A 20,204-nucleotide genomic window follows, 5' to 3' on the forward strand; every position below is an offset into this window, starting at 1 on the left:
AAATTCATCATTAGGATATAACAGCCAATCTGCTGTGTGTAAAAGACTACACTTTAGTACTTAAGACTGCTACAGAAAATGATAATCTTCCACTCATCACTAAGCTCCTGATCTGAACATTTTTTTGAGAATGCCCAAAACAGATTATTGCTGGGAGACAGTTCAAGCCTCAGACTGTGCGAAGCTTGAGTGCACGTAGCTCTCAGTCTCTCTCATGTAAGAAGTGAGGCTTGGGCAGTATGCATACCAATTAGCAGGAGACAGTTCTGTTAGATTTGATGCTTCTGTTATTAGAGATCATCTCTATACCTTTCATTTTACAATCTGAAAGTTTGCAAACAAATTCCTACATATGCAGGCAAATAAGTGCTTTTAACAACTACTTTAAGCTACTTATTTATCCAGAAGTGCTTCTGAAACCTATCTTGCAGGACAGATGTATGAAGAAATTCTGTGTGCCTAAATCAATTGCATACCTTTGTTTACATTCTATCAAAGGTTACTAGAGGTTTGACTGTGGGTGAAGTTTTTCTCTAGCATCTGGGTGACTCTCCTGAGTAAAAGTCAAACATGATGCTTGAAAAGAGGTAATATTTTACTATTTCTAGACTCTTCATTGCAATCATCACTTCAAACAGAATAATTGTTTTAATGCTACAGTAAGTTAGAAGGTAATTTTTCCCCAGACAATAATATTACATCAATACAAAGCCTTTATAGTAACTTAATTTTTTGGCTGATGTTTCTAAGTTCTTCTTAGTCAGACAGCAGGTTGATTTCATTATCTGAAAAAATAAAACTGTCTCGCATATGCTTGTGGAAAATACAACCTTCTCTTTGAGACCAGCAGAAAGAAGGAAGTTACCATGCTCTTATGGATGGTCATACACATGATCATATCGCTGTGGCCTCCATACACTTGCAAGCGGTCGTGAGACTTGAAAGAAACAGAAACAAACATTTAATAGCATGACAGTTAACAGCCCTTTTTCACAGACTCACAAATGACAACGCTTCCAACAGCAGCTTCCTGAGTAGCAACTAAACTACTCTGGTGGATTCCAAACCTCGGAGCCACCAGGAAATCTCACTTTTGCTTACATTACTTTTGTGAGTCTTTTTGTCCAACTAAGCACTTAGTCTTTCAGCAGACAAAACTAACATTTCCCACTTTTCTGAGCTGTCATTGTCTTAGGATAACCCGGGTTCTAAAAAAAATGGTTCAGGTTACATTCTTTAAAACCCATGTATTTTGGCTGGTGAGATAATGATATAGTCTGAGCGACAGGAAAGAGAAGGATGGGCCAGAGACCAGTAAGCACAAAGATGACTCCTAAATAATTAGCACGTATTAGGTAAATGTCATTAGTAACTAAAAGTTTTCTTACCTGTAGTTCATAAACACGAACAAATTTATCCAGACATGCTGTCACCATCACTTTCCCAAGAATGTTCACAACCGTTACTGCATGGTTATGACCTTTATAGATCCGTACCAGCTCTCCAGTCTGCATCAAGAAAAAGCAAAGGCAAATAGGTGTGTGTTTGTTTTTATTAAAACAAAAGTTTAACCTAACCTAGATAGGATAGCTAGCTTTAATGCTCACTGCTCGGAAAATGCAAACACCTTTTATTAGATTCCATCTCCTGTGAAGGTACTTCTAGACTATGATCAAACACTACTTACCTTTTCCTCCCCATGTTAACACAGAGCCATTCCAGTACACTAGAAACGTGTACCACTACGAAAAGTGTCTACTTCTTCTATCATTTATAACATGTTCCCACCTGTCCTGCAACTAGCACTGTGCAGCTACTACTAGCAGTATTTATGTAGCCACAAGGATCAGTGAGCAAATTTAGCTGAATACACATTTCTTTTTTCAATTAAAATTTATCTCTGTTAAGTTTCTTAATCTACCTTGTTGCATAGCTACATGAATGCTTCTGCTAGCACAGGAGAAAGATGGTGTAAAAGAGGAAAAGAGCGGCAGGCTAGAGACAAAGCATTCACGACAGTATAACAGTTTTTGAACCAGCTAGTTTGGAACACTGTATCCTTCAAGTTTTCCCTGTAACAGAGGAACTCCTCCCTCACACACCTTTGCTCTAAACCCTTTCTACATTATCAGCACATTTGTGTAGTTTTTGCAAAAGCAAGATCCCCAGATAAAAAGGCATTGCATATCATATTACAAGAGTCAGCATGTTTATCTATCCTCTGCGTGCCTCCTTAGTTAGCTAGAGTGCACAGTCACATTAACAAAGTCATATGACTTCCATTCCTGGAAGCAGTTTGCCCCACCAGTCAGTCAAAAATCCTGGAAATACTGACTTTATAGCACAGGAATTCACTGCCTTAATAGCAAAAGTCATTCCAACTTTGTATATGAGACTTACATGAATGTTGTGAGCATGGACAGACTGATCACTGGAGCCACTGAATACCAGATCATTCACAACCTTACAAAAAAAAAAATTTATTACTTTTGTAGCAGACATGGAAATGGGCAAGCAAAACATTAAGACGCTGTTCAGTTTAAAGTTGTACTGTAACATCTCCTAAATTTGACAGAATTAAAATCAACAGAGTATGCCAAAAAAGCATGCACTGAATTTTTTACATAAGAGCTATAAAATGTACTATGCTATCCCCTAACAATGACTTTTGACACTTTCACAATTGACATTAGAAGCTGTTAACTTGCAGCCTACGAGGCCAACTCATCCTACCTAAGGACTGTTCTCAGGGACAGCTCAGCAGCAGGTCAGGGGCCAAGCAAACTGGATGCAGAATGCTGCTCTGCACATGCATAGTAAAGCTCACCACTTCCTGGAAATACTGGATGTGCTGTGTACTTATGTTCTGGTCGTGTAAGAAAGACTGTGTTCCTGACTTGTACTGATCTAGAAAAGAAGCCTAACCGATCCATCATGGATCAAGAAGGCACCACAGTATGCTGCCATGCAAGCAGGACTGGGACAGTCCACAGAGCAAAAAAGGCCGAGCCACTGCACCGTAACATCTAAAGTGACAAATACAATTTATAGAAGTCATCCCCTATCTGTTACATGGTGGTCACAGCAAGGCAGTCAGACAAGCATATGCTCCAGCTTGTAATCTCAGGAGCCAGAAACCTGTAAGTGTTAATTATTCCTCTATTAAAAAAGAAGAACATTTCTCTAGAGTTAATTTTTTTCTAGTTTCCTCTGAGGTCTGTACTATGACAGTATGTGAAAAACTTAACCTTTTCCCTAACTTTTCCTCTGGTGGCAAACTCAAATTTCAATATTCCCTGAATCTTCTAACAACACAAAATAAACATGCTTCCTACATACACCCCCCCTACAGCTTTGCTGGGAACACGAGATAAGGCAGCCAGCCAGAGACAATTTTGCTACCAAATTACTCAGTTTTTTATAATTTAAAATGGAGGAATCCTTTATCTCCTACCACAATCTGCTCACTTTTAGATGAGGAAGAAAAACCACATCATTTTAAGCATTCTTTGTCAAAAATGTATTTTCAGAGACACTTGCCTTCATGCAGAGTATAGTCTTGCTGTGACCCTCCAGGGTTCTGAGAAGCAGCCCATTCCGTGCATCTCGCACGCTGATGGTGCAGTCATAGGAGCCCACTACCAACAACTTGCGTGCTCCTTCCTGAGCTGTGGCTAGACAGCTCACTGCTCTAGGAGCATGGCATTCAAAGGTATCAACCTGCTTGTTGTTCTGTTGGGGGAGGAAAAAAAAAGTGGTGTTTAAGAATTAAAACTTTGCTATGACACTGACTAGGCCATCAAGTCTTTTTTGTGTTGTACTTGTTACAGCATCTGAATTTAGTAACACCCCATTTCAGCAGCGGTAAGAGTTGCATCTTAAGAACTAAGCTTCCAAATCAAGGAAATGACTCCTTATGTTAGGCTTCCATTTCCTGTCTTTTTAAAAAATATTTCATTATTTAGCAAAGGTCCAGTAATTCCTCCTTCCAAATTAGAACAATGAGAGGAAATATGAGAAAAAATGCAAACCAGAATGAACTTTTACAGATAAACTTGAGAAATTAGTCTAGGATGCATGAAGAAAATAATCTATTTAAATAATTATTTTTATTCATCTTTTAACATCATAGGGACTGCTGATTAAGCCTCTTTGCCAGAAAACCCGTGAACGAGTCTCTTCTATAACTGCAAATAGAGCAGACTAAACCAGCACCACACTGAAGTCTCTCACACTACTTTGACGGACAGGAAAGGAAAATTCATAAATAATCAGCTGTGTCAGCAAACTCTCATGACACATGACTGGTAGGCCATGTGGTGGAACCTTAAGGAAAAGTGTGACATCAATACAGCAGTTAAGAGAAAGGTAACCAGAGGGAAGAGGAGATGGGACAGCTTCATGCACTGACAAAATAAGGGACCGAATGGGCCAACACTTTCATTACAAATACACTTACTACTCAAGACAAAGAATGGTAAGAAACACAGAGTGGAAAAAACGAATATCACAACAGGCTTTTAGGTGCCAATATTTACATGAACTAACCTTTATGCTGAAAGTAACCACACTGCCATTTGCAAGGCCTGCATAAAGGATCCGCCATCTACTGTGTAAACAGAGCACTCGATCTTCTAATTTAAACTGTTCCATGCATTCCTTGGTCTGGCAATAGAAAGTTTTTAAAGTTTTTCATTAACTGAAAACAATTCAGGGAAAAAAGCCTGAAGTGAATGATGATTTTCACCTACAAGCTGCATTTTTTGAACCAACAGCGTTAGAGAAAAACATCTGAAAGGCTGGTGTCACATGGCAGTTTGATCCTATTTTTACTCGGCTCACTCCCATCTCCGAGACTTGACCGTACTTCAGCAACCAGTTACAATCCTAAAAGCTTTATTCTAGTTACAACCTCTAATGTATATAGAAATTTAGACTACAGACTATATACACACATATATATATATATGAAAAAAACCCGTTACATGCTTGATTTTGAGGAATCCCCATGAAGTCCCCCACAGATAAAGTGCCATGAAGCATCAGCCTAAGAGTTAAAAATCTCTAGCAGTTTGCCCCCTGAAGCAGATACTTCCTTTCTAGTCCTTCAAGCCACAGGCTGGACAAGCCTTCCAATCAATTATCTGTAAAAATCCAGGTTCAGGAAGACTCAAGTCTGCTCCTCCACCTACCCTTAGAAAAACAGATACCTGTTCTCTCTACAACTTCTCTACACAGAGAGCAGAGCCTTCCATAAGCAATGAAGTTCAGAATACAGCAAGACATACAATCGTGGTCAGACAACCATTCTGCACTTTGGTGTTCCTGACATCTGGGGTCCTATCATGTTGTTCTGGCAAAAATTACACTGACAAGCTAGCCAAAAGATAAGGATAGTAAATCATTTAATGGTTTGCTGTTTGTTTTGGGTTCTGGGGTTGGGGTTTTTTTCGTGCTCTGCTCTAATGCAGTATGAATTGGGGTTCTTGTCCAGTTCATATGGGTTTAAAAGGCTTTCTTCATTTATATTTGCAAAGAAACACTCGCATAAAAATGCAGTACATACTAATCAACACCAAGTTTGAGTACCTTGATACTGTAACAGTTGATAGTGTGGTCACTTGAGCCAGTGAAGAGTGCAGCATTCTTCCCATTTGTCTGAGTGACCAGGAGGCAGTTCACCTTCGAAGTATGTCCTTCAAAGACAGCCACACACTTCCTGCTCTAAAAAGGAAAGCACAGGATTTGTCAACATACAGGCCCATAATGCCTCTCAGGATCTGTGCCTGATGGAGTAGGGTAGGACAGCTAACAAAAGCAGGATACATGCGGCAATCTATCTCCCCTTACCCCTCTCACAGGGAGAAGGAGTTGGGGAGGGGGAGAAGCGAGGTTTGAAGAAAAAGAACAGCGTAAAAAAACCCAGGTGCTTGAAAAAGCAGGCGCTTTCTTAACTATATAGTAAGGCTTTACAAAACCAGAATTGTAGCCTTGTAACTGCAATTAATTAACACCATTCCCACAACCTTACTTACTACCAGACTGTAGGCACAAACAGTTTTGTCTGCTGAGCAGGTGTACAACAAATTCCCAAAAATCTGAATAGCATTCACTGCAGCCAGATGTCCCTCAAAGCTTCCCTCTGTAGGTTCTTCATCCTCACCTGGCTCTGAAGACACTTCTGTAGGACAGAGACATGAGTACTTTGATTATGGGAACACACTCAAGCAAACATACTGCTGTCGTTTGTATTACCAAACAGCAGAACTGTTTTGTGGTCTCAGCATCTTAAAGTCAGATTTCATTGTGGGTCCCAGTTAAAGCCTGTGAGCAGCAGGAGGCAACATAAAATATCAGAAAGACCTTTATATGACATTGAGTCCAGAAAGATCTTTAAAATAGCAAAAGGATTGTATATTGTTTATCCTACAACACTATGGAGACTGTGGTGCAGAAGTGTTCATGTGGGAAGAAGAGGGAGGATGTGGAGGAGTCAAGGCACAAAGCGTGCAGTGAGAGATGATGTGAAGTGAGTATGCATCACTTCCCACTTCAGTTTTTCTCTTAGGGGCCAAATTCCCCTCTGGAAGCAGTCTGATCGAGACTTAACATACATAAAGCATGAGAAGAAAAGCTAAAAAGATATACCTGATGAGTTCTTTGATCCTCTTAGTGATGATATGGAAGTCTGTGTCTCAGCCACACTGTAACACAGAAATAAAGAGTATTAAGATTAGACTCTATATGTTCATTTTCAGACAAAATATTGCTGTAACACAATAGAAAACAAGACACTGCACTTAGTAGAAAACAGGCTGTAACAGATAAGCTCAAAAACAAACTTTCTGTGCAGGGCAGCCTTGTTTCTTGTATTAAAGAAATTAGTAGGCAACAAGACACATTCATTTGTTGGACAAAAAAAATTTCAGTTTTCATTTTCCCCTCTTATTTCACTCCTGAATGAAATTAAAAAGTTATTGATGTTGTAAGACTTTCTGAATAGGAAAAAAAAAATAAAAAATGAGGCCCTTATGAATATTATATAGTGCTTTTACTTTTGAGATCTACAATAATCTCACCTTCTTTTCCCGTCATCCCTATAATTTGTGCCAATCTCACTGGTAGAGCTCACTTCATCATAACCGGAGCAGGACGCCTCTAGGACTGCTTGATTCACAGAGTTGCGTGAACCCCTCTTTGATGGGCTGTCTGGTTTCTCATCGCCCGACTCTGATGAACCTACGTCAACCACCTCACACTGGGGTGCTGGAACTTCCACTAGTTCCAGAGAAGCATCACTGTCATTCTCATCTTTGTTTCTTGCTGTTTGAGCAGCAACTCCATCCTCCTGTCTTGGAGGAGTGGATGTAGTAACTTTTTCTCCTTTAGGTACCTTTCCACCCTTGACTTTCCGGACAGGCTTAGAGTCAATTATATCCTGTTCTGTATCACTGTTCTCTGGCACGTGGGCTGCCCTCAGAGTTTTCTTCTTCCTTAACTTTCTCCTCCTCCTGTTTCCTTTTTCTGCTGGGGCTACAGTGGTTGCCATCTGTTGCTCGGACAGTTCTGCTGACAGTTTGGGGGTTTTATCCATTGGTGTTTCTGGAAGGACTAAATGCTTCGCAAGAGGAGTGCTACACTGATCCAGTAAAAAGCTTTCAGTCACCGTATCATTTATTTCTCTCTTGCTAAAAACAGACAGTGAATGAGGAGAAAGGTTTGCAGGAAGTCCAGCCTTTCCCCTGTCCGCAGCAGGCTTGTGAACATCTTGATTAGTGTGTTGGAAACAAGCTGCCAGCTCTGATAGGGATATGGTTTCAGAGATAACTGGATATACTGAAGTCTTCTGGTTGGTCTCTTCTGAAGAAAGCAGACTAGTGTTATATTCAATCTGTACAGCAATAAATATTTACGCAAAATTGCTTTCCCTGCATTTTTCTGTTTATACTTAATTGTGCATGCAAAGTACATTTTCCCACATGTTGAAAGCTACATGCACATGCAGATTCGCTATCTCAGTCAGCTATCCAGCCTTTAAAAAACCCCACAACATAGCTGAAGAATAAAATGTTTATCTGTGTACCCAGAACCAAAGGAATGGGGCACATCACTCAAGTTGCTGGCTGACTATATGCTTTTAAAGTTCTGACAAACAGCTTTTGGTGAATCCTATATTGACGGCTTCACTGGGTGCTGTCTTACCAGCTGTCACCACTGCTGCAGGACTGGTATTAGCCAGTGCATGCCTAGTATGTCTCAGCTGCTCATGTTACAGATTTGCTAATAAGTTAAGATTGACTGACTTTATTTGATTTTAAAAAATCATTTTTAATAGAAATATAGAGGGACAAGAAATATATTTTAATGAAACTTACAGTTGCACAGCAAAAGCCGTTATGAAATCCTTTGTACAGTCCCGTACCAAGGCCAGAAGAATGGGCTAGAATAGTGTTTAAAACTTAGGTAGTAAATTGAGGGTTTGAAAGGTTTCTTTGTAGTTAACTAGTCTTCTGTATGTAGAAAGTGTATTGAAATGTCAGAATATATGATTAATGGGAACTGGGGAGAGTCGACTGGAACAGCTTGTAGTTATCTGCCAAGAAACCATGAACTTGAGTAAAAGGTAATTCTGGCAGGGGGAGATCGCGACCACTGACTCATATACCACCTACCCAAATCGTACCCCAGACCCATTTCTGGACCTTTCTAACCTTTACTGCGCAGAATCGGATATGGGAGGAGAATATGTTAATGATTTTCAGGAAATATCATGATTATGCATGAATACTTAATGACTATGCATGAATAAGTTCTATATATAGTGTCTGATTTTGAAACTTGGTGTGCGTTGATCGTGAGAAGACTCACTCACGCACCCAGCCGTTAATAAAGAAGTGTCTGCTTATCTACATCACATTGGTGTCAATAAGTTCTTCATTCCGAGATTTCGGTAACACTCAGAGACACAATTTGAAGATCTTGCACTTAAGCCATCTGCATTAGTTATTTCTACCAAGTTACTTGGGCCCAATTGAAAGTGAGCCATGCACAACCCACTCTGCAACCTTTGGTCCTGGGAATGGCAGCACTGTAGCCACCAGGGCAAGCTTTGTAAGTTCATCAGTGGTGGCCTAAGCAATGGGGCAAACATACTCTCCCTGTCACTTTAATTCGAAGCCAATATGAACAAATGAATCCAACCTCTCAACTGAGACAAGCTAAGAGCACAGGCAGCATCTCTCACAGCTGTGCTTCCCACACCCTGAAGTTCCACAGCTGCATTTGCAGTAACTACAATCCAGAACAGGATGTTTCAAGTTCACTGCATTTACTGGGTGGGATCTCTCAATGCGAATGGGAAGCTGGCAACATTTGAAACACCTCCCTGCTTCCCTCTCTTAGAAACCAGCAAATTAAACCTACAGCAATGATTAGACAAAGCTGTTGGACTGTTTAACACATCATAGTACAAATTTGATGCTTTGAAATCACACATCCAACTAGATACAGCTTAAACGTGAGCATCTCGCCCCACAACCTCCTCAGGTGGGAAGTTCCAAGATAAAATTAGAACTTGCTGACAGCCAAGTATATTGTATTTAAACTAAGTCGATGGAAAGCTATTTTTCCCCTGACCCATAGCTGTCACACACAGCTGCAACCTGTTAGAAAACCCTCTAGGCAGAAGAAATGAATGCTTAGACACGGTTTGAAGTTACTGTGTGGAATTATATTGGGAAGGCGGCGTACAAGCCCTTGAATTCTGAATACACCTCTAATATCATGCATCCCTCATTACCCACAGGAAGGGGGAAGGAAGAAAGTCCAGTCACTTAAAAACAAAACAACCAGGAAAATCAAAGTAACTGGCAACTTAAACTGAAATTTCTAAACCCAAAAGTTATTAATTGTCAGCACTTGGGAGTACTGTAGGTGTTAGAAAAGGAAGTAGGAAATCACCGTGTAGTGCAATAAAACAGAATCACTCAGTTCCACAGGTGGGAGAGATTGCTGGGAGTTAGGGGAAACCAAATGCAATCAGCTCCTTCAAAGCAAGGCTGAGCTGACATCCTAGGAAAGCTAACAAGCCAGGTGTTCAATCCCCAGAAAGCATACAGCCAGCCCCCAGAGAGAACTCCTCTCCACCAAATTACAGAATTTACCTGATGGCAAATCCTTATTTTTCCCAAAAATTACCAAATTCATTTGATGGCAGACATATTTAAAATTTAATGCATACAGAAGTTGATCAATACCAAAACCACATTTGACAAACATCAAAAACAAATCTGTAGGAAACTGAAAAATATGCTAATGCAATGAAGACAATTAAAAAGTAATCATTTAAGTAATAAATACAGCTATACATTGAAGGTTCACCTTTATGAGAGAAAAAACCAAACCGCACTCTTTAGTTTCTGTTGTGCCTGCACAAACATCAGTGAAGTCTGAAGATTTTGCAAGCAAGGTGCTTCATGCCACTGTAGCTAGTGATCACTAAATCTTTATTCTGAATATTCCAACTCTAAAGAAAAATTACACCTCTCCCTACTGATGTTTCAACATAAGAGAATGGCATATGCCAATAAAAATGGGAAAGTGAAAGAAAGATAGTGGCTTCCTAAAAGCTGAGTCTTAACGAAGCAAACAAACACAAAAGCAGATTCTCCCTGCCACCCAAGTTTACTTTAGCGTACACCCTTAGAGCTTCATAATCCCTGTCAAATCCTCCAAAAAAAGATGAAGCAAAATTCACAATACTACATCAATGTAACTTAATGTAACAGAGTGGAATACAGGAAATGCAATGGTGACTGAAAAAGCACAAAGAACACTATTTATACAGAATTCTACATCTGAAGCAAACTGCAAAAAGGTATAAAACCAAAAACCTTTAAAATTCTTCTATTTACAGTAGTCTAAGCTTAAATTCAGCCAACACTTATCTTGTGCTTGAGAAAAAAACACACTTATAAAAGTAGAGCAGCACAGCTTTTTCCAATAGTGTTTTCCACTTAAACCAAAGAAAAACATTTTGTGTTGGCTATATTTACCTTCAACAACGATTTTACTTATTAAACTTTATATTAAATTATCTAAGTTAAAGGTTTGGGTAAGTGACATTGTTATGGCAAACAACTGTCATAAGTCACCTGGCTTGACTTCACAGGCTCTTAGGAAGCAGAGTAGAAGACAAAAATTACAGGGGAGGTTTTAAGGTTTGGGGTTTTGGGGGGTTTTTTGTTTGTTTTGTTTTGCGTTGGGTTTTTTTGTTGTTTTTTTTTAATTAACTAAAAGGATGTAACTTTCAAATTCATGTCTGTTCTATTTTTTAAGTAAAACTAGAAATCTGTAGGTGCATATGACTACAATTTGCATGTGCTTAATTTAAAAAATGTAGAATCCATTTGGATGTGCTGTAAAGAAGACCCCAGCTTCTAAGACCATTAAGTTGACAAAGCCCTACACAAGTTAATGGGAGTTCACCCCTGTACAGCACGCTGCAGGTTTGAGACCCAACTTCCATTCTTTTTTGGGGAAAAAAAAATATTTTCCTTATTTTCTTAAACCTAGTTCTCTTAAAACAAAGGGAAGCCATACATACCATCCTTCTGCTTCACCTCTCCTGCTCGGGAAGCACATGGAGAGCTCTGGAGGACTGAATTCACATTTTCTTCTGCGCTTTTTGGAGACACAGGTTCTCGTTTAACTTGTACTGTGGAGTCAGGAGGAGTGGTAGGTGTGATGCCAGAAGACTGGAATGGTGAGGGCATGCTTACATGAACAGAAGCTCCCAGTGGAGATACAGAAGACGACAAAGTGTCCAAAAGGGGCAGGAAGGAGCCTGCAGGAATTAAGTCAGCTGTCATCTGTGATTTGCTATTTCTTCTCTCACTCAAGACGCTGCAGGAAAGTTGCTCTGGCAGTTCAGAAGGCTCATATGTTTCTAATGGAAAAAGAGGAGATGGGAGGAAAAAAGCACAAGAAATTCACAGAACAAAAATGTTCACATTTTACAATAAAATTTAGTAGTGCCAAGAGCTCATTTACTGTGAGCACAGAAAGAGAGTAATTTGTAAAAAAGCCACTAGATGGCACTACCAAAGACGACAGACCAGACTTGAACAATAAAGACTTCAATTTGAAAGCCTACAATTTATTGCACGTTTTAAATGACTGAATTCAAGCTAAACACAACTTTTACAAGATGCTTAGCTCAAAGAATATGAGAGTCAGCATCCCACTGTTGTGATTTTGTGGTATCATGTACCTTGTAACCCCTGCAAGATCTGGATTCTCTGACTTCTCAGTGTACTCATTTCCATGGTTATCTGCAAAACAGTTGTGGTTTAAATCAATCCTAATTAAGGCAGTTTTACAGGCTGCTAACTTCTAGTTCGGAGGCTCTCGAAAGCCGACTGTTACCTGTTGCTTTAATACGAGGAAACGTTGAACCTCAACATAGGCAGCCTGCAGGGCAGCCCTAGCCTGCAAGAGACTGCTGTCCACACTGTGCAGGGACTTGCTTAACTCTTCTTCCCTCAGTGAAATAGCCAACAACTGATCTACCTGAGAACGCTCTGAAAAAGAAACAAAACATAAGAGTATAACTCTACTTGACCAGACATTACAATACATTACACATGGTACCTCAATAAGTACTACCACCCCAGAACATAAAAAAAATCACATTAATCAGGGCAAGAGTCACCCAAGGAGCTGGAAAGGAGTATCTATGCACAGGAATAGTCAGGTCTACTTAAAACAAGTGCAAAGTTGAGTAATTCCTCTTTACAGGATCTCAACTTTGACTCTACTATTTCCATCATAGCTTTGTCAGCACTGATTTAGTTTAGCTGAACAAACCACAAAGATCTTTTATTGAAGTACATGTGTACATAAAGTACAAATACACACTTGCCTTTAATGTAATCAAAAAGGCAAAAGCAAATTTAAGCTAAACAAGATTTAAACTAAATTAATCCAGAAACTGAGGAAAGGCAGCTTAAGAGAAAAAGAACCTAATGATAACAAAAAAAAATAAAATCAATCATTTACTGTCCAGGATGATCCTGGGACTTGAGACTCATGTTTCTGATATCTTGAGAAAGAGTCTCTGAGCACTGTACTCAGTAAAAGATCCTACTATACTACCTTCTACCATCCTCTGGCATTACAGAGATTCTCCAAATTAAGTTTCAGTTGGAGTACTGCTTAGTTCATTCAGGTTATAGCTTCCTTCAGTAGATTTAATACCTTAACAATGATGCTAAAGCAAAGTCATAGAAAGGGAGAAAGAAAGATTTCACTGAATGTGTTATTAGTCTCCATAATAAACACCAGTCATCAAAGACACAGAGGCTGATAAAAAACCCCACCTTTTCAAGCAGTGAAATTTCATTTGCACAAGAAGATCCATATTAATTGCCCTGCATTCCAAACACCTCTTGCTATAAAGAAATAATTAATAAAGAGAAATTGAACATTTCAAAGTTATCTTCTGGACCCCAAAGCTCCCAGGTGGTGATGCAATGATTTAATTCCCAAAGAAAACATTCTGCCTAAAACACAGATGGTTCATTTTGATACACAGTGATGTGGATCTGTTAGGCACATTTGAGAAAGACCTTTCTGATGCCAGAATTAGAGTTTTGTTTGGTCAGGAGCAGGAGGGAGTGAGGCATTCCACATTCATTTCCATTGAGGACAAGGAAGGAGGAGTCAAAAAATAGGAAGTCTTGCCAGAGATGTCAAAACCAGAACACAGCCCAGGTTACACAGAGTACAAGTTTTCTGGTGAGACCACCCAGAAATAGATAGGGAAAGTTGCATGGCTGAATTAGAAGGGAGTGATGGGTGCTTCCCGCTTCAGAACTTCCATCCGAAAAGGAAAAAAAGGTCTCTTCCCTGAGCAGGGGAAATCAAGCGTCCCATCTGTGCAAACAAGCACATAAAGTGCAGGCAGAAAGGAGGCACAAGATTTTCTCTTAGAAATAACTTCTGACAAATTTACATGGGACTCTTCAGAGAATAATGTGTTGCAGACTTGAGAGACGTCCACCTTATGATCTTCATTAAGAGCCCAAGAAGCACTAAAATAACATTATGGAACTAGCATTTTAACCAAGTTAAAATACTACTAGGTATTTATAACCTCTATATCAGATTCACACGTGTATGATATCCACTCACCTTTTTTCCCTTTGATTTTTCTTCTCTTATTCTTTCTTTCTAGACTAGGGATTTCAGGTGAAGACCCCTCCTGCAAGTAAAAATCATTTATTAACAAAAGCTACATGAACCATTTTGCCTAGATCAAAAAGTCAAACACCCACTGTCTTTTCAACCATTACCATAACCCTCAGAGAAGAACACACAACCAATTTTGCACATTCTCTATAACTCATCTTTTCGTCTGCTCTTAAAAAGAGGGAAGGCAACAAAGTGAGCACCGTGTTTTCATCTCAGCTACAAAGAAATATCAAATAAGCCAACAGCCTTCTAGTTGCTCAGATGTTTAAGACTACACCTTGGGTCAGATTTTCTGCCCTTAGCTGAAGGTCTAGAGGATTAAATCGGTGAGGAAATTAAAATATTACTTTCTGCACACAACAAAAACATTTTGATCAGAAACATTTTTTTCCCCCTTTGGGTAAATCCAAGACAGGACAGTGAAATAAATTCAGATTTGAGAAATAATTTTAAGCATATAATTTTGTAAAACGGTTGTCTTGCTTGACCATAAGATCAGGAACATCAAGGAAAACAAATTTCTACTACAGCCTAGCTTCCATTTAAGTTTTGAAACAAAGACTCTTGAACCAAGACAAAGAGCCTTTCCGCTACACCAGGTACTTTGATGGAAATATTTTAACAGCTCTCATTTACCAGCATGAGCATGCCAGTTACCAAATAAAAGTTAAAGAGCATTTGCCGTTTCTACTATTAAAAAAGATTAAGCAGAAGTCCTGCACCTTGAAGGCAGAAATGGAAAAAAATCTTAAAGCAAGTTCAGTCAAATAAGCAAATTAGTTTGAGGCTACAAATGGGGAAAGTCCTCTTTGCAGAGATAATTCCAAGGCTGAATAACCATTGACAGGAAAAAACATTTTTTAGGGCACCAAAGCTGGACAAAATTGCACACTTACTCCGGTTGCTCTTCGTTTCTTTCCAATTCCTTGGCTGTCATTCTGCTCAGTACCAGATGTGCAGCTACTATCTGTAGCTGCATCTATGTTATTAGACACTGCAAAAAGTGAAGCATTATTTGAAGCTGGACGATTTTCTTCTGAGATTTCTAGTACATTTTGTTTTTCAAGAAGAGGAGTTCTCTTCTCTGGGCTCTCCTGGTCTTGTTTAGCGAGACCTGTGACCTCAGAGGTGGCCTGTAGACTGTCACTCCTTCCACTAGTCTCAGTTCTTTCAGACATAAATGGTGACAAAGGAAGAGGAGATGTCTTCCGTTTCAAGTCAGCCTCAATGTCAGCGCGTGCCTCATACCCAGATGTTATGTGATGTGAGTGGCTGGCTGCAACTATTTGCCCACTTTCTTTCGTTTTGGCTTGTTCATTGAAGAAACTATAAGCAGAAGGATTTCTGTCTGCAATGACACTGCTTTCAGAAAAGCTACGTTTTCTGGCTGAGCCAGGAACTGCTAAGGAAATCCCTTCCCACTGGAATCCTTCTAGAGTAGACAGATCAGATTCTTCACTGAGCTCTAGACCCTCTTGCTCATTTTGAACAAGAGGCACCATTTCTATGCCAAACCTTTAACAAGATAAAAAGAAAAATAAATACACATGTAACAAGCCAGCTAAATCTAGAACAAAGCCTCCCCCTTCCCCAAATGCACATTACTGCTTTAAGAGATCAGGCAACTCATTACACCGGTATTCTGTGCTTTCTGTCTCATCTGGCAAAGGAGTATCTTCTTGTGTATCACAGAATTAGATTTAGTGGCTAAGAACCGACAGCATGATTTCCAAGTCAGAAATCACATTACTATAATTATTCTAAACTTGGTTTGGAATAAGCAAATATGACATCTTTTTAAGATGCTTCAAAAACTTCAGGCTTGAAGAACGTTTCAAAAGTGAAGTATTATATAATTGCTTGCCCTAAACACAAAACCAGTGTATCAGATTAAAAGACTAGCAAGTGAAGCAGAAGCATTTATTCTGCCTGCAGCAACGCAAGCATTTCCTGTAGTCCTAAATAAATGAAGAAATAAGCAAGTCACAGCACTGTTCAGATTGTGATTGAATTTTTACATTCTTCCACTTACTAGAACTTGAAAAGCAAATATATTGCTAGTCTCCATATTCAAATATTAAGCAACTATTATGAAATGATCAGAACCTTTTCTGAGCAGCAGACTGCTATTATTTATGGATAGACATCCATAGTAGCAATCAATCACAAAACCTCTAAAGTTATTTGTATACGCAAAAGATCGTGGTATAGCAAGCTTCATTCTGAAGTCTTAGTTTTAGGATTCTGGAATTCTTTTTGGATTTGGAGAAAAACCACCCACTCCCCTCAACACGCACACAGAGCACATTAGATCTGAAAGCTACCAACCTTGGTAAACCTTTGCCAAGTTCCTGTTTCTTCTTTGTTACCTGCTGGATGACTTGATCCCAGTTTACATTTCTCCGGGAAGCACTAAGAATCTGCCTAAGGGTGGGTTTTAGCCCTGACTCCTTCTCTGTCTCACTTCTCCGATGGCCGCTCACATTCCGAATACGCCGTGCATTATTGAGATTGGGCTCTGGAAGATGTGTCCCAGCTTTGCTCTTCAGACTAATATGTCGTGTCAAGTCTCTTTGCAGGGAGGCAGGGAGGCCAAGTTTGCTTAAATCAGGAAGAAGGAGGCCTAATGACTGGCTTCCTCCTTTTTGCAACTCATGATCTGAAGGATTTTCAAAACCTTCCATTTCAAAGTGATCATGTGACTTGACATGCTCTTCGTCCCCTTCTCCATCCTGTGAGGCAGTTTTCAAACGCACGTGCAAATGGTCCTGACCACTCAACGGAGAAACTGTGGATCCCATCTGAATTGCAGAATCTTTTAGATTGGCAGAAACAACACTTGAAGCAGCTGGCTTTTCATCACCTTCCTTTTCAGAGGTGGCAGGTTTACCTTCTGGAGTGTCACAGGGTAAACAAGAACTAACAGAAGAACACAACTTTTCAACTCTTGCTTCTGACTTCTCACGTACGGTCAAATCGTCATCGCTCACATCTTCTAATGAATCTAGTCTGAACTCGTTCTTTGGTGATGCTTTCCCAGTTTCTTCACTATTCTGGTTACTTGTATGCTTGCAAGAGCTTAAGGGAGTATTTTGCAAGGAATGGTTGGACTGAACATCTTTGGGGTTTTGTTCTGCTTCACTGAAGTTATTAACAGGCTCTGGATTGCTACCAAGCACATCTGTGTTGTCTTGTAAGTTACCAGCACACGCACGATGCCGGTTCAACGAATAAGAGGAGACACTGTTTGTTTCCAAGTTCAGTGCATTCAAATGATTCCGCTCTTCACTAGCTGAGGATAACACGAGCTTGACATTTTTTAAAAGACTGTTTGTGTCTTGCTTTGGGGAAGATAACTTTATATCTGTGATATTCAGAAGAGGAGACTTCAGTGATGGCATCCTACTACTCCTGCCATCATCTCTGTCAGGCTTTTCACCACTGGAACAGTCTTTCATTACTTTGCAAGAATCAAGATGATCTGAGGTTACATTAGAAGGGGAAGATGCTTCTTGTTTAAGTCTTGAAAGACTAACATTGGCTTCACAAGCTTCTCCCTTCATTGCTGAATCAGTAAGAGGCATAAATACAGAATCCATTTTATCTGGAGTTTTAGAAACATTATCTTCAGACCATGGTTGCTGCTCTGCAGCTTTCTGGGACCGGTAAGGAGTCCAGCGATACATTTTATCTCTGGAAGGACTGCCACTTTTCCCACTGACTCTTGAAGTTTTGCCTTCTGGTTGCTTCAACATACCAAAATCCAATGCCCCCTCAGAAGGAAGTTTATCACTAGTAAAATCAAGCAAGTCACTCTTATTTTTTCGATCTCTATATGGCAGAACATCAATATCTTTCTCCTGCTGCTGCCATGCATATCTTTCCTTATTATATTTAATAGGATCTACCAAATATGTACCTCCTGAGCTTCCAAAATTCCAGCCATTTGCACCATGAGGACTAGATTTCCAGTTTCCTCCATAACTCTTTGAATTCCAGCTAGAAAAATGACCTGTTCCTTCTGAGTGCCAAGTAGAATTTCTCTCCCTGGCACCGTGATGCCAATTTGACGTTCCTCCTCTCCGCCCACTTGGATGCCAAACATTTCCAGAATTCCCATAGTTACGCCAATTTGAAGAGCTTCCTGAAACATTCTGGTGCCATCCAGAGTGTCCCCTTGGGCCAAGTGAATGTCTGTTTATATTAAGGTTCCTCTGAGAGTGTGAAAATTTGCCTTGTCTAGGGTTAATATAATCATCCTTTTCCCATTTCCAGTCCCTTTGTGATGCATTATGATGATGCCACAATGACTGGTCATAAGCTTCTCTTTCTTTGTAAGTAGCTCTTTCTTCTCGCCTTCTCTGTGATCTCCTATCATCACATTCTAATTCTTGATTTGCACAGCTTGATTCAGCTTGCCTACAAAACAATTGAGAAAACCTAAATACTGATGCCTTTCCACACAAATCCAACAGCACACAAGTCTCATGCGTTTTATTTGCACTGGGAAGAAAACTTTTTTTTTAATAAAAAGAGACAGAGGTAGTTTATTTAGCTGCTTTACTATTCAGGCTTCTGTATTCAAAACTAATGTAGTACCTTCACTTTAATATGGTATTTCAAAATTGCTCTTACAAGAACAACTGGTTTGGTGTAGGGACAGTTCAATAGACTAAATATTTCTGTTTAACTCAGAAGATACTAGTCCAATAACTAGTAAATAGAATGGAATATTAAGAAACAAACAAAAAGAGAGCTCCTATCTGTTGTATAATCTTTGTTATTTAAGTAATCTTGATAGATGAAAAATTAATTAGTAGTAAGATAATTTTTTTCTGAAGACTATTCCATTGGTGTTAGATAGCATATCTAGAGCAAATTGATACAAAATAGAAGGAAAGTTTGGCTGAGAGAAGCAGTTACTTAGTGGAGAAAACAACTGAGATCATGACCCAGTTTATAAAGCTTCAGTTAAAACACAGATGTAAAACATCCACAGAAATTGTACCTCAGATACAAAAATATTTCTTCTTATTTTAACCAACAGACTGGAACAGTCCACAGCCTGCAACGCTGAGTCCGTATGAGCCTCCCAGAAGCGCTATGTACTGCCCTTTGGATAGTACTTGTGCTTGACAACTTATCACGAGCATGTGGTAAATTACTAAATGCACATTTAAAGATAAATGCTACCTTAACACCAACAGCTATTCCTAGGGTCAGCAGTCTAAATGTTCCAAGTATTTATTCCACATTTAATAAAAGTTTTTTCCAAAACCTGATTAGAGAAACGCTTCTTTCTGGCATCACAGGAATACATTCGTTCCAGATTCCTAGATACACAAGACAGGAAACTTTCACACTACTGCTCAAAAACAATTGATTTGAGTGAACTAAAAATTCCTATTGTACCACTCTAAGTTTTCAACACATTCCAATTTTGCTAAAAGATGCAAATAATTACTCTCTAATAGTAAATGGCGTACTGCATAAGATAAAGTTGAGCTCTAAAACAAAGATTCAAAGAAACAATGCCTAAGTGATACTGTAAATTCTAGGAGCTGCCTCAACTAGATTATGATCTAGTTGACTATTGCTGTAAAAGAAAAAAAACCAACCCTGCCGTATTAGTAACTTAATCCACATACTTTCTTTCCCCCCCACTCCAAACCAGCATCCAGCAGAGACACACTTTCTAAGATCTCAGTTGCCTCAGAATACCACTGTACTGACAGCATTACTCCTTTACTATAAAACAGGAAAAGTGACATTGTTGCTACCTACGTTAACCAATATGAAAACATTACCATCCTGCAGTACAGGGACACCCTAGTATGACAGAACACTGTCAAAACCAAGTAACAACCACAGATTTGTGCACTGGGAGACACTATTTGAGATTTCTAGCCACAACAAGCAAGAGCTTCTTTCAAAAATCGTATGCCCCTTTA

General features: G+C 39.4%; 1 protein-coding gene across 3 annotated transcripts in view; it reads right to left on the bottom strand.

Annotated features, from left to right (window-relative positions):
* Nucleotides 1-20,204, bottom strand: part of ZNF106 (zinc finger protein 106) — a 42,883-nt gene that overhangs the window by 7,012 nt on the left and 15,667 nt on the right. For 2 of the 3 annotated variants that reach the window (XM_037393466.1, XM_037393469.1), the window contains 15 exons: nt 16,582-18,672; nt 15,150-15,768; nt 14,194-14,263; nt 12,427-12,581; nt 12,272-12,332; nt 11,606-11,947; nt 7,080-7,860; nt 6,649-6,704; nt 6,036-6,181; nt 5,590-5,724; nt 4,549-4,665; nt 3,541-3,732; nt 2,401-2,463; nt 1,389-1,508; nt 866-937 (listed from right to left, as the gene is read on the bottom strand). In XM_037393466.1, the coding sequence (XP_037249363.1) occupies nt 866-937; nt 1,389-1,508; nt 2,401-2,463; nt 3,541-3,732; nt 4,549-4,665; nt 5,590-5,724; nt 6,036-6,181; nt 6,649-6,704; nt 7,080-7,860; nt 11,606-11,947; nt 12,272-12,332; nt 12,427-12,581; nt 14,194-14,263; nt 15,150-15,768; nt 16,582-18,672 (5,020 nt within the window). The remainder of the gene's footprint in view (nt 1-865; nt 938-1,388; nt 1,509-2,400; nt 2,464-3,540; nt 3,733-4,548; nt 4,666-5,589; nt 5,725-6,035; nt 6,182-6,648; nt 6,705-7,079; nt 7,861-11,605; nt 11,948-12,271; nt 12,333-12,426; nt 12,582-14,193; nt 14,264-15,149; nt 15,769-16,581; nt 18,673-20,204) is intronic. The other variant, XM_037393468.1, reaches the window with a different exon arrangement.

This window comes from Falco rusticolus, chromosome 7, assembly GCF_015220075.1.
Source record: "Falco rusticolus isolate bFalRus1 chromosome 7, bFalRus1.pri, whole genome shotgun sequence".
Lineage (NCBI taxonomy): Eukaryota > Metazoa > Chordata > Aves > Falconiformes > Falconidae > Falco > Falco rusticolus.